At 44.1% G+C, this 14632-nt stretch overlaps 1 protein-coding gene across 1 annotated transcript in view; it reads right to left on the minus strand.

Moving 5' to 3' along the window:
- PYGB (glycogen phosphorylase B) overlaps positions 1-14323 on the minus strand; it is a 53888-nt gene extending 39565 nt beyond the window's left edge. The window contains exon 1 of the mRNA XM_082645509.1: positions 13976-14323. Within this exon, the coding sequence (XP_082501635.1) occupies positions 13976-14218 (243 nt within the window). The 5' untranslated portion in view covers positions 14219-14323. The remainder of the gene's footprint in view (positions 1-13975) is intronic.
- Between the last annotated feature and the right edge of the window lie 309 nt (positions 14324-14632).

The following is a 14632-nucleotide window of genomic DNA, read 5'->3' on the forward strand; positions in this document are numbered from 1 at the left end:
TGGTCTTTTTGATGACAGCCATTCTGACAGGTATGAGGTGACATCTCATTGTGGTTTTGATTTGCATTTCTCTGATGATTAGTGATTTTGAGCATCATTTCATGTGCCTGTTGGCCATTTGTATGTCCTTTGGAAGAATGATTATTCAGGTCTTCTGCCCATTTTCCAATCGGTTTTTTTTTTTTGATATTGAGTTATATGAGCTGTTTATATATTTTGGATATTAACCCGTTATTGGTCGTATCATTTGCAAATATTTTCTCCCATTCAGTAGGTCTTGTCTTTTCGTTTTGTCAATGGTTTCCTTTGCTGTGCAAAAAAAGCTTTTAAGTTTAATTAGGTCCCATTTGTTTATTTTTTGTTTCCTTTGCCTTAAGATTTTAAAAAAACTGCTAAAATTTATGTCAAAGAGTGTTCTGCCTATGTTTTCTTCTAGGAGTTTTATAGTATCTGGTCTTGCAGTTAGGTCATTAATCCATTTTGAGTTGATTTTTGTATATGGTGTGAGGGAATGATCTAATTTCATTCTTCTACATGTAGCTGCCCAGTTTTCCCAGCACCAGTTGTTGAAGAAACTGTCTTTTCCCCATTGCATATTGTTGCCTCCTATGTCCTAGATTAACTGCCCGTTAAGTGGGTGTGTTTATTTCTGGGCTCTCTATTCTGTTCCACTGATCTATGTGTCTGTTTTTGCGCCAGTACCATACTGGTTTTTGTTAGTTTGTTTTTGTTTTTTTATTGGAGTATACTTGATTTATAATGTTGTGTTAGTTTCAGGGTGATTCAGTTATACATATATATATTCTTTTTCAGACTCTTTTCCCTTATAGGTTACTACAGAATATTCAGTACAGTGTTCTGTGCTATACAGTAGGTCCCTGTTGACTATCTATTTTATATGTAGTAGTGTGTATATGTTAATCCCAAACTCCTAACTTATTCCTCGCCAACCCCCCTTATCCCTTTGTTAACCATAAGTCTGTTTTCTATGTTTGTGAGTCTGTTTCCTTTTTGTAAATAAGTTCATTTGTATCTTTTTTTTTAGATTCCACATATAAGTGATATCACATGATATTTGTCTTTCTCTGTCTGACTTACTTTACTTAGTATGATAATCTCTAGGTCCATCCATGTTGCCGCAAATGGTATTATTTCATTCTTTTTTATGGCTGAGTAATATTCCATTGTATATATGTACCACATCTTCTTTACCCGTTCATTAGTCAGTGGACATTTAGGTTGCAGTATCATACTGTTTTGATGACTGTAGCTTTGTAGCTTTGTGACTGTAGTCACAGCGCGATACCTCCAGCTCTGTTCTTCTGGGAGAAAATATTTGCAAATCACATAGCTGGTAAGAGATCTGTATCAGGAACATATATAAACAATTCAATAATAAAAAGACAGCCCAGTGGTAGGTTGGGCAAAGGATCTGCACAGACGTTTCTACAAAGAAAATACAAATTGCCGATAAGCACATGAAAAGATGCCTAACATCATGAATCATAAGGGAAATGCAAATCAAAAGCACAATGAGATGCGACTTCACATCCACTAGTACAACTATGATCAATAAGCCATCAGATAATAACAAATGGTTAGCAAGGATATGAAAACTAGCTGGTGAGAGTGTAAGATGGTGCAGCTACTCTGGAAACCAGTCTGGCAGGTCCTCAAAAGTTAAACAGTTTACCATTTGGCCCAGCAATTCCACTCCTAGACATATACCCAAAGAAATGAAACCCTGTGTCCACTAAAAGACTTGTATTTAATAGTCAAAAGGTGAAAACAACTCAGATGTCCACCAACTTATGAATGGATAACTAAAATGTGATATATCCATACAGTGGAATATTATTCAGCCATAAAAAGGAATCAAGTACTGATAAAGCTACAATGAGAATGAACCTAGAAAACATTATGCTAAATCAAAGAAGCCAGTCACAAAAGACCACATATTGTATGATTCCATTTATATGGAATATAGGTAAATCTACAGAAACAAAAAGTAGATTAGTAGTTGCCTAAGACAGGCGGACAGGGAGTTTAGGGTGGGTAACAGCTAAAAAGCGTGGGGTTTCTTTCTGGGGTAATGAAAATGTTATAAATCTGACTGTGGTGATGGTCGCACAACTCTGAATATACCAAAACCACTGAATAAACTGTACACTTTAAATGGGTGAATTGTATGGTATCTGAATTTTATCTCAATAAATATTGTATGTAAGATAGAATACTTCCTTCCAGTTGTAAAGGTGGTAGGATAAAAATGTCTCTGTCCACTTCTCCCTAAAACTCACTGACCCTAGGAAAACAGAGGTGGAAACAGGGAGGCAGAACTCAGCCAGAAACTGCCCCTTGTACCACTTCACCACCAAGCTGCAGGGGAGGGATGAGGGTGACTGTCCACTGCTGGTCTCTGCCTTCTGAGCCCGATGAAGGGACAAATCACTTTACACTCACATGTGTGCACACTCACACACCCACACGTGTACATGCATTCACACCCATGGCACACACTCACTCACACACACATATACACACACAATCACAAAACTGGGAACCAGGAGGGGCTGCTCCCTCCATGCTGCACACAGCAGGCCCTGAACCATCATCCAGCTGCAAGCAACTGGCCCAGGAAGAATCCCCTCCACTCAGAGATGGAGCTCAGGATCTACACCCTGAGAAGAAAAAGAGAACAGACAGGAAATACAACAGGCAAAGAACACCCAACATTTACCAAGGGCCACATGAAATCCATAAACACAGACCCATCTAAGACATCAAGAAACACTGATAAGGTAACAAAGGGACTCAACCAAGCATGGGAAAGAAGTAAAATAAATAAGAGATAAAACCACCACAGAAATGTAGGCAGCACTGAATGCAAAACAGCGGCACAGCTGAAAACAAAAAGCTGGCTGGAAAAGTGAGCAAAGTGGGGGAAAATCATGAAGAGGACTGGAGAGAAAAATACCCATACAGAAGACAAAGAATACTTAACATCTGCATAATTAGTGTTCCTGAAGAAAGAAAATGAATAAAATGTTAAAAATTTTTTCAATATGTAATTTAAGAAAAGTTTACATATATATTAAACCTACAAATTGAAAGAACATGCTTACATACAAAAAAAATTCCAGTGTCCTTTAAATCACAAAGACGTGGCAGTGTAACGAGTGATTCTGCAGAGCTGCCCGCTGCTCCACCACCGCTGTCACTGCTGCTCACGGCCCACGGCTTCCTCCTGACTTTTCATTGTCCTGGACGCTATTTACTCTACACGTGAACTGATCTATTATTATATGGGGTTCCCAAAGCACGGTACCACTCCTCCCTCTAGATGGGGCTTAGTAATCAACGTGAAAACACACTGAGACGACAACACCCAGCTGTCCGAGAGAGTGAGTGAATGTTTTGAGCAGCCATTCCTTTCTTCTAGGCACACATGAAGGCCATGCCTATTTATGGGGTTCTCCCAAGAGGCTTTATAAAAAGTTGGCAGGGCATAGAGCAACAAAGCCCGTGAGCCACAACTACTGAGCCTGCGCATCTGGAGCCTGTGCTCCGCAACAAGAGAGGCCGCGACAGTGAGATGCCCGGGCACCGCGATGAGGAGTGGACCCCGCTCACCGCAACTAGAGAAAGCCCATGAGCAGAAACGAGGACCCAACACAGCCAAAAATGAATAAATAAATAAATAAATAAACAATCAGATTTATATTTAAAAAATAAGTTGGCAGGGGACTTCCCTGGTGGTCCAGTGGTTAAGAATCCACCTTCCAGGACTTCCCTGGTGGCGCAGTGGTTAGGAATCCACCTGCCAATGCAGGGACACGGGTTCGAGCCCTGGTCCAGGAAGACCCCACATGCCACAGAGCAACTAAGCCCGTGCGCCACAACTACGAAGCCTGCGCTCTAGAGCCTGTGAGCCAAAACTACTGAGCCCTTGTGCCATAACTACTGAAGCCCGCGCGCCTAGAGCCCATGCTCTGCAATAAGAGAAGCTACTGCAATGAGAAGCCCATGTATTGCAACAAAGAGTAGCCCCCGTTCACCACAGCTAGAAAAAGCCCGCGTGTAGCAATAAAGACCCAATGCAGCCAAAAATAAATAAATTAATAAATTAATTTTTTAAAAACACTTTTAAAATAATTTTTTAAAAAAGAAGAATCCACCTGCCAATGCAGGAAACACGGGTTCCAGCCCTGGTCTGGGAAGATCCCACATGCCGCGGAGCAACTAAGCCCGTATGCCACAACTACGGAGGCTGCACTCTAGAGCCTGACCACAACTACTGAGCCCATGAGCCACAACTACTGAAATCCGCATACCTAGAGCCTGTGCTCCGCAACAAGAGAAGCCACTGCAATGAGAAGCCCGTTCGCTGCAACTAGAGAAAGCCCACGCGCAGCAACGAAGACCCAAAGCAGCCAAAAATAAATTAATTAAAAAAAAAAAAAAAAAAAAGAATCTGCCTTCCAATGCAGGAGACGCAGGTTTGATCCCTGGTCGGAGAACTAAGATCCCACATGCTACGGGGCAACTAAGCCCGTGCGCTGCAATTACCGAGCCCACGCGCTCTGGAACCTGCGCACCACAACTAGAGAGAAGTCTGTGCGCCACAATGAGAGATCTCGAGTGCCACAACTAAGACCCAACACAGCCTAAAATAAATAAATAATATTTTTAAAAAAAAAGTTGCCAGGTCAGGGATATGATTAAGATTTTTTATTTTGCCTTTAACTATAAATATGTATTTTAAAAGTTGTAGTTCCATCTTTCTGCTAAAGTTTCCAACTTTTAACTAGCACTATGAAAATAGCTTGATTATCTCTTTTTCTAAGAGATGGGTGCTGAGGGATAAAATGTTGGGCCCAGTCTTAAAGCCTCTGAATCTCTTTCATTTTCCTCCCAAGTTCAACATGGGTGTCCAGGGTTCACCTGTGTATTTAGTTCTGTAAACCTGCCCGGGAAGCCTCCTGCGGCATCCTGAACAAGACGGCAGCAGGAGCAGCATGGCATCCAGGGTCCCCCCAGCACTGTCCACTCAGAAAGGACCGACCACAGTCAGCTCTGCGTCAGGCACCGCTGCAGGCCGTGCTTGGCTGGAGCTCTGGACTCAGGGTTTGTGCCTTGTTTTCTGTTGCTGTTTTTGTCTGTGTGACTTGAGAACTTTTATTGTTTCCTCACATATGTTGATTTTGTTTTCCCCAGTTTCCTTAAGATGGTTCAGTGTGAAACCATCAAGCTGAAGAAGGCGCTTGAGAAACCGGCCAATGACATGCACAGATTTTGAACCACGCGGACTGGGTCCCATCCCGGCTCCTGCAGCGGCCGGTGGGGTGACCTGGTCACTTTATGTCTCTGATAGCACCATGCCCACCTGGAACTCGGCAATGCTGGTCCCCTCACCTGGCCAGATTTTCAGGGAGGGGTGTGGAACCTAAAGAACAGGGTGACAATTCTGGAAAAAAAACACCTGCAAAGGGCCAGCTCCTTGCCAGGCCCAAACTCTGCTGCTGCAGGCCCAAGGCCATTGCAGGCCCGGCCCAGCCCCTTCCTACCTCTCCAGCCCCTCCAGCCTCCCAGGCGCCACCTGTGCCATCTTGGACAGGGCCTCCCGGCTCAGGGGTGCCAATCGAGAACCAGATGTTCACCTGCTGGAGCCTGAGAACAGCAGGGACCCCTTAACCTTGCCACACAGCTCTGGGGGGCCGTCTGCAGGCCTGAACTAGGTCACTGATCTTTCTTGCAGAGTCCCTTCTTTGCAATACGGCTGTAACAAGTGTTAAATGGCCTAGAGGCAGCCTTAAGTGTTTTATAAATTGAGTTTATTTATTACATGCAAAGCCCACACCAACAGGTAACATCAGAGAAAAGCATAAACAAAGCTCTTCGACACAGATGAAAATGTGATCAACACAAACATCATACAACATATTACTCTCCTAAAGAATCTTAGGAGTTAATGAACTCTGTGAAAATGGAGTTTAATGTCAATAGGTAGAGCCTCATTTTGCTCTCTGTACAACCGAGATTAATACATAGAACTGGACTTTCAGAGACCTCCAATTTCTTTTCCCTCTCCTAAAAGTGTGTTTAGAGTCCTTGTTTAACGGAAGGGTCTGAAGTTCACTCTGCAGGAAAAGGAAAGAAATAACTTTCAACACTCAGGGCATTGAAGCACAGACTGGGGCAATCGACTTCACCACCAGCAAGAACCTGATTCTACAGGCAGATCTGGCCAGGAAGGTGTCTGCCCGCGCCAGGAACACGCAGCCTCACTCCTCTTGTCTATCAGATTCTGTCGGTGCCGCAGCGGCGTCTTAACCCACGAGCTGCCCTCTCGCAGCACAGAGTGGCTCCCGCCAGCCAGAGCTGGCCCTGACATGACACAGGGACACTGACCACTGACCCAACACAGAAGTCAGCTCCGCTGGGCCACCCAGCCTCTACAAAGGCACTGAGGCCACCTCCAGCCTGCCGCCCTGCCCAAGCAGCTCAGTGAGAGGAGGGCTACTGGGGGGAGGGGCCCTTCCACCCCTGTCCTCACGGAGCATGTCCCCGTGTACACGCCACTGCGTCTGAGGGGCTTTTTGGAGGAAACAGCTTTATAAAACCACTACTGTGCTTGTGTGAGGATGCTGAGCACTATCTACCACACCTCTTAAGGCCCAACCTATGAAGTCACACTCGCACTCGCACTTTCTTCCAGAGCGAAGTGCCGGGGAACCTTGGCTTCCCCTAACTGGTGGGTTGTGTCTCAACGTGGACCACAAATTCCGTTTTTTATTTTAGGTACTGGTACCGAGGAGTAGAACACAGGTCTGTTTGCGCAAAGTCAACTTGGAAAATGTAAAATATGATAAAATTACAGTATTTTATCCCTGTAAAATCTACAGGGACTTTACACTCAGAGATCACTTAGTTCTGCAGGAAACAAATTCACTTTGTGTTACATGATGTCAGTGTCACAGTCTTCTGCCTTCCACCTTATGTGCCATTAAGCTCTACAAAGCGTCTACTCACCCCATCCCAGAGCCAGATAATCATGGAGGCCACCTTGTCCCTGACAGATAGCCAGAGCCTAATCAATTTATAGTAAGTGATCTGGACCATGTCAAACTACACTTGTGACTCAGTGTTATAAGTCAGTGTTTTCAACAGAGCTACTTTCACCTTTAAAAAAAAAATGGTGTTTCAAAGCTGAGAAAAGACACTCAGCTAAAACTGAAATTACATATAATTCCTATTCCAGAAGATCCTGTTGAAGGCATTGTTAACCAGACTTTTTTTTTTTAACATCTTTATTGGAGTATAATTGCTTTACAATGTTGTGTTAGTTTCTGCTGTATAACAAAGTGAATCAGCTATACATAGACATATATCCCCACATCCCCTCCCTCTTGCGTCTCCCTCCCACCCTCCTTATCCCACCCCTCTAGGTGGTTGCAAAGCACTAAGCTGATCTCCCTGTGCTATGCGGCTGCTTCCCACTAGCTATCTATTTTACATTTGGTAGTGTATATATGTCCATGCCACTCTCTCACTTCGTCCCATCTTACCCTTCCCCTCCCCGTGTCCTCAATTCCATTCTCTATGTCTGCATCTTTATCCCTGTCCTGCCCCTAGGTTCATCAGAACCTTTTTTTTTTTTTTAGATTCCATATATATGTGTTAGCATACAGTATTTGTTTTTCTCTTTCTGACTTATTTCACTCTGTATGACTGACTCTAGGTCCATCCACCTCACTACAAATAACTCAATTTCATTTCTTTTCATGGCTGAGTAATATTCCATTGCATATACGTGCCACATCTTCTTTATCCATTCATCTGTCGATGGACACTTAGGTTGCTTCCATGTCCTGGCTATTGTAGATAGGGCTGCAATGAACACTGTGGTACATGTCTCTTTCTGAATTATGGTTTTCTCAGGGTATATGCCCAGTAGTGGGATTGCTGGGTCGTATGGTAGTTCCATTTTTAGTTTTTTAAGGAAGCTCCATACTGTTCTCCACAGTGGCTGTATCAATTTACATTCCCACCAACAGTGCAAGAGGGTTCCCTTTTCTGCACACCCTCTCCAGCATTTATTGTTTGTAGATTTTTTAATGATGGCCATTCTGACTGGTGTGAGGTGATACCTCATTGTAGTTTTGATTTGTATTTCCCTAACGATTAGTGATGTTGAGCATCTTTTCATGTGTTTGTTGGCAATCTGTATATCTTCTTTGGAGAAATGTCTATTTAGATCTTCTGCCCATTTTTTGATTGGGTTCTTTGTTTTTTTGATATTGAGCTGCATAAGCTGCTTGTATGTTTTGGAGATTAATCCGTGGTCAGTTGCTTCGTTTGCAAATATTTTCTCCCATTCTGAGGGTCGTCTTTTCATCTTGTTTATGGTTTCCTTTGCTGTGCAAAAGCTTTTAAGTTTCATTAGGTCCCATTTGTTTATTTTTGTTTTTATTTCCATTTCTCTAGGAGGTGGGTCAAAAAGGATCTTGCTGTGATTTATGTCAGAGTGTTCTGCCTATGTTTTCCTCTAAGAGTTTTATAGTGTCTGGTCTTACATTTAGGTCTTTAATCCATTTTGAGTTTATTTTTGTGTATGGTGTTAAGAAGTGTTCTAATGTCATTCTTTTACACGTAGATGTCCAGTTTTCCCAGCACCACTTATTGAAGAGGCTGTCTTTCCTCCATTGTATACTCTTGCCTCCTTTATCAAAGATAAGGTGACCATATGTGCATGGGTTTATCTCTGGGCTTTCTATCCTGTTCCATTGATCTATATTTCTGTTTTTGTGCCAGTACCATACTGTCTTGATTACTGTAGCTTAGTAGTATAGTCTGAAGTCCAGGAGACTGATTCCTCCAGCTCCATTTTTCTTTCTCAACACTGCTTTGGCTATTTGGGGTCTTTTGTGTTTCCATACAAATGGTGAAATTTTTTGTTCTAGTTCTGTGAAAAATGCCACTGGTAGTTTGATAGGGGTTGCACTGAATCTGCAGATTGCTTTGGGTAACGTAGTCATTTTCACAATGTTGATTCTTCCAATCCAAGAACATGGTATATCTCTCCAACTGTTTGTATCATCTTTAATTTCTTTCATCAGTGTCTTATAGTTTTCTGCATACAGGTCTTTTGTCTCCTTAGGTAAGTTTATTCCTAGATATTTATTCTTTTTGTTGCAATGGTAAATGGTAGTGTTTCCTTAATTTCTCTTTCAGATTTTTCATCATTAGTGTATAGGAATGCAAGAGATTTCTGTGCATTAATTTTGTATCCTGCTACTCTACCAAATTCATTGATTAGCTTTAGTAGTTTTCTGGTAGCATCTTTAGGATTCTCTACATATAGTATCATGTCATCTGCAAACAGTGACAGTTTTACTTCTTCTTTTCCGATTTGGAGTCCTTTTATTTCTTTTTCTTCTCTGACTGCTGTGGCTAAAACTTTCAAAACTAGTTGAATAATAGTGGTGAGAGTGGGCAACCGTGTCTTGTTCCTGATCTTAGAGGAAATTTAACCAGACTTTTCAGTTGTCCAATTACCTTTCTAAATTTCTGTGTTCATTTCTCTTCCCTTCGCCATATCCCAACAGCCCCATTCTCTACAAGGTAGAAAAGAGCCAGCTATCTGTTGCCTGCTGTTTACCTGCTTCATGTCTTAAAATGTGTGGGTTTCCATATGGGTTAGAGCCTGCTCTGTTTAGTGGGTGGGGAAAAAAGGAGGTATATCTGGAAAGATGTGTAAAGTTCTCTCAGTTTTCTTCACTGTATTTCTTATCAGCGGCACAGCTGACAAAGCTGAGTACGGTCTGCAGGTGACAACACCATGTTGGTGTGAACACCCTGAGTTTTTTCCAAATGCTCTGGTTGTATAAGGGAATCTCCTTGATTTTCCGAGTCACACATTTGAGTTTTCAGGGGTAAAGGGGTATCAAGTCTAAAACTTACTTTCAAATAGTTCACAGAAAAAATGTATTTATACAGAGAGAAAGACATAACAAACATGTTAAAAATGTTTCATGTTTGGGGAATCCAGATAAAGAGCATATGGGAATTCTTTGTATCATTCTTGCAACTTGTAAAAGTCTGAAATCACATAAAATAAACGTTTAAAAAATCATCTATAAAGGGCTAGGATGCAGAAATGAGATCGGTTACAATATTTCATAAAGATACAGAGGGTTAGCCATCCACAGCACCTGGGTATAAGTCAGGGTTCCCCAGAGAAACAGAATCAACAGGATATATACACAGAGATTTATTTTAAGGAATTGGGTCACATAATCATGGGGGTCCAAGACCAAAATCTGCTGGGGTGAGCCTGCAGGCTGAAGACCCAAGAAGGAGCGGCATTTGGAGCCCAAAGGCCTTCTGCCGGAAAATTCCTTCTGGCTGGGGAGGGATGTGGAGAGGAAGAGAGGGGAGGTGGCTATGGTGGGGGTATCAGTCTTTGTTCTGTTCAGGCCTTCAACTGATTAGAGGCCCATCTACATTACAGAGGGTAATCTACTTTCCTCAAAATCCACTGACTTTAATGTTAATCTCATCTAGAAAACACCTTCACACAAACAACCAGAAAAATATTTGACCAAATATCTGGGCACCATAGCCCAGCCAAGTTGACACACAAAATTAACCATCACAGCCTGCAGGAGGAGAGGCTAGACTGTCTTCTAAGAAAAATCACGGCACACACCCAAAGCTTCCTAATCTCACAAATGACGGCTTCAGCCTACCTTCCATTTGGCAAGCTGTCAGGGTAATCAGCAACACGAAACATCGGCCCCTCCCCAGCTTCTGGCTAGAGAAAGTAACTCTGAGCTCTCTGCTATCAGGGAAGCTTGCCCATGGGATACAAGGTCAACTTCACACAGATGAGGGCAAACACATCAGAACAGTTGAGTGGGTCAAAAAGATCCCAGTGCTGGACCCACTCCTGCCTAATTAAAACAAAATTTCAGAAGTAGGGGTTGTGTGCAGCCAAGGCAACAAAAAACTGCTCTAGATCATCTTCCTTTAACTCCCAGATCCAGCCAAACCCTAAGATTAATTGTATTCATCATGATTATCTTACTAGAAATATTTAGGACAGCTGTTTGGACCCAGTGGTAGAGCTCCTTTCCTTAGTCCACCATTATGGTTATGCCAAGAGCTCATGGGGAAGAGCCGTGGTAAACTGGCCAGTCCATCCACTACAAGGATGCAATCAGGCCAGCTGTCTGCATCGTACAACGTCTGCTTTAAAGATCCATGGAAGAAATCTCGCACCTACTCATTCTAGAATTTACTGCAGAGATTCCATGACTCCCATAACTGGGCATGATCTGCAATTTGCTTTGGTTGCCAGAACTTACATCTGCATTTTGTGTCCTGACCGTGTATCTGAACTTAACCCACTTCCCTACCCTTACTGTCTTGCCCCAACTTTCGCTTTGAGGTCTTCTATGAAGTTGAAACTTTTGCAGCATATCTTGCTTAAGCATTCTCAAATTCTTTTTGGATGGAATGTTAATGTAAAATGGAAATGTTTTATCAGCAAACACAAAGCTATAATGTTTTAGAACGGCAAGGTACTCAGGGATGGATTACCTAGCTTGAACTTCCTTATTTTAAAGATGAAGAAACTGAGACCAAGAAAGGTTAAGAAATCCACCCAAGCCCAAGGGTCAAACAGGCCAAATGGTAAAGCCAGGACTTGAGGAGCCTGGATTTCTGTGAGCCATCCCTCACCACCCAGCTCTTTTCCGTCCCTGAGTTTGCAGTGGAGTCCTGACCTTGCCATCACTTCAGAGACTCCTGGAGCCATCTTGAGAACTAAGCCTGCCTCCTGCCAAGAGCAGACTTCTTAATTTTAGCCAGATTTTTTGACTTGCTGATTTGCCAGGCAGCTTACTTGAAAACTCTTCCTCTGAGCACTGAGCTTCAACTGTTTCTACCACTACCAAAAATAGAGTGCTTGAGAGTTATGAAACAATGGGTGCAGCACAGCACTATACTATTTTGTGTAATAAAAACAAATGTTTCTACCTGCACAGAAAAAGAGATGTGGAACACAAGAAGTTTGTAGCGTTTACAGTGTTAGCACTAGGTGGTGAGATTACAGTTAATTTTTTCCTTTTTGGCTTATCTGTGTTTTCTAATTTTTTCTCCAATAATCAAGGACTTGCATAACTGTTTTAAAGTAAATAAAAATATTAAATGAAAGCACTTTAACTTATTGTTTAGATCGTCAGGCTGCCTAAGTCTGCAGTGCAGTGGCACACATCCTTGAAGCCGTTCTTAGGCTGGGGATGTGGCTCTGCAGGATTATTATTGGGAGACCTTCCACGTCCTGTCAGCTCTGATCCTCCTGGGGCTTGTTTCTTGTCCTTTACAAGCAAACATGTAACTTTTGCAGAAAAAGGAGATGATGAGCTTATTTTCAACATGAATTAGCCAGACGGAAGCACTCAAATTCCAAGTTGCCACTTTCAAATGACCTTCCTATCCAGGACAAGCAAACAACCTTCCATTTACAGCCCGTGTGGCTTTAAAGAAGACAAAGGTTTACACCTATAGCCACCATGGCAATCAGTGGGGATGAGCAAACCTGTTTTGTTAGAGGGATTTAATCCTGTTCATGAAAGGTTATTTCCATAATCCCTGAGCCCATCACTAGCCTTTTCAGGATCTAAATATAGATAAACACTCTAATGGGACCCCACGGTGCTGCCCTTGAACGTGCCGTCAGAGATGCACCTGCTACATGAATAACAATGATATTGCAAATCAGAGCTCGCCATCTGCGGGGAATTCTGGGGGAGCCACTGCCTGTTGGCCAGTTTCCCTGGCAAATTCATCCCAAGCCCTTGCTGAAATAACCTGTTTCAGCCATTTGGTGCCACTTCTCTCTTCACCGTCTTGCATACTAACTATGAAGATCCTAGTTGGTATTCTAACAAATCTGTCCCTTTTACCACCTCTCTTTTCGAAAAAAAGAGTGCCCCAGAATAAGTTTGGAAAAGCAACCAATCTCAGACTTAGCAATTATTAAACATTTCTTAACGCCCTACAAAAATACTGTAAAATACTATCAACAAAGCAACTGCCCAGTGCTCAGGTGTACACCGCAAGTCACATCTTTGCAAATTGGCTTCAGGCCTGCAAGTGTGTCCTTTCCTCACCAGTTTTCACTCTACATTAATATAGTAAAAGGATAGAACTCTCCATGGTCAAGAGGAAAAAAACAAAAACAAACAAACAAACAAACAAAACTGGTAGCAGGGGCCTGGCCAAGCCCATACCCATCAAACTGAAAACTACCACTTTGGAGAATCCTATTTACTGACTTGGAAAGCTGTTGAAAAAGCTACAAATGTTGATGAATGAACCAGAAGAGCCACAGAATTGCATATACAACATGCTTTTTAAAAGTGTGCATATACATTCAAGAACGGGAAAAGATGTAGAAGGACATGCACCTATATTTTAACACAGTGAATAACGGACGTGATGAGCAAATTTTCTCTCGTGTATTTTGTACTTTTCTACCATAAACCTACATGTGTGTAAAATGTAAAAAGAATAAACAATTCCTTAACGTCGGCCAACCTTAAGCTAAGTGAAGTTCTTCAAGGCAGGTGTGAGCGCCTGGAAGGCAGAGCCCATCACTGCGGGCTCCTTCTCCTCAGCAGGCTTCCCAGTGACGCCCCCCATCTCTGCCCGCCCGGACAGCAGGCCCCAACCGCAGGGCTCCGGGCCGCCCAGTACGCGAGGTGAGGGTTAGGCGACGCCGTGTGCGGGGCCGCCTCACCCGGTGGTCTCTCCTCAACTGCGGGGCGGCGGGGGCCGGGTGTCGCTCCCCATCTTAAGGGGCCTCTCTTCACCCGTGGGTCTATCCTCACTTGGGGGGGGTCTCTCCCCATCTAGCGGGGAGGTCCGTCCTCAGCGGGGGTCTCTCCCCACCCCGGTGCCGCCTCACCTTGGGGTCCCGCTCGTAGTAGTGCTGCTGCGTGCGGATCCAGCGGCCCACCAAGTGGTCTCGCACCGTGTGCGCCAGCGCCAGGTAGTAGTCGCGGCGCGTGGCCACGTTGCGGTCCTTGACGAGCGTGAAGTGCAGGTGCCGGTTGAAGCTCTTCCGCACCTCGGCCACGTCGCCCAGCCCCGCCAGCCCGCGCACGCTGATCTGCTTCCGCCTCTCGCCGTCCGTGAGCGGCTTCGCCATCGCGCCGGTAGTCCGAGGAGGACGAGGAGGGCAAGATAAGCCGCGGGGACACGCCCGCACAGAGGATGCTGCCGCTTCGCCGGTTGCCAGGCCGCGCCTGCGCACTGCGCTGCGGCGACGAGAAAGCGAGGTGCTGAGAGTGCGCCTGCGCGCTGCGGCGGACAACGTGAGGGGCGGGGCCTGAGGAAGGGCGGGGTCGCAGGGTGGGAGGGGCCTCCTGGAGGGGCTTGCACCTACCCCTGGGTGAAGGAGTATTGCTGAGTTTCTCAACTCCCAGAGCTGAGGATGAGGTCCTGAGCTTGTGGCCCATTCCTGCCAGCAACTCTCTTCATGTCCACTCCCTGAGACAGTGTCTCCTCCTGCTCGTCCCCCTCCCTAAAGCTGCCCACCTGGTTCCTACCTGCAGGTCCTCAT

The sequence above is a fragment of the Mesoplodon mirus genome (assembly GCF_964341445.2).
Source record: "Mesoplodon mirus genome assembly, chromosome: 15".
NCBI classification, from domain to species: domain Eukaryota; kingdom Metazoa; phylum Chordata; class Mammalia; order Artiodactyla; family Ziphiidae; genus Mesoplodon; species Mesoplodon mirus.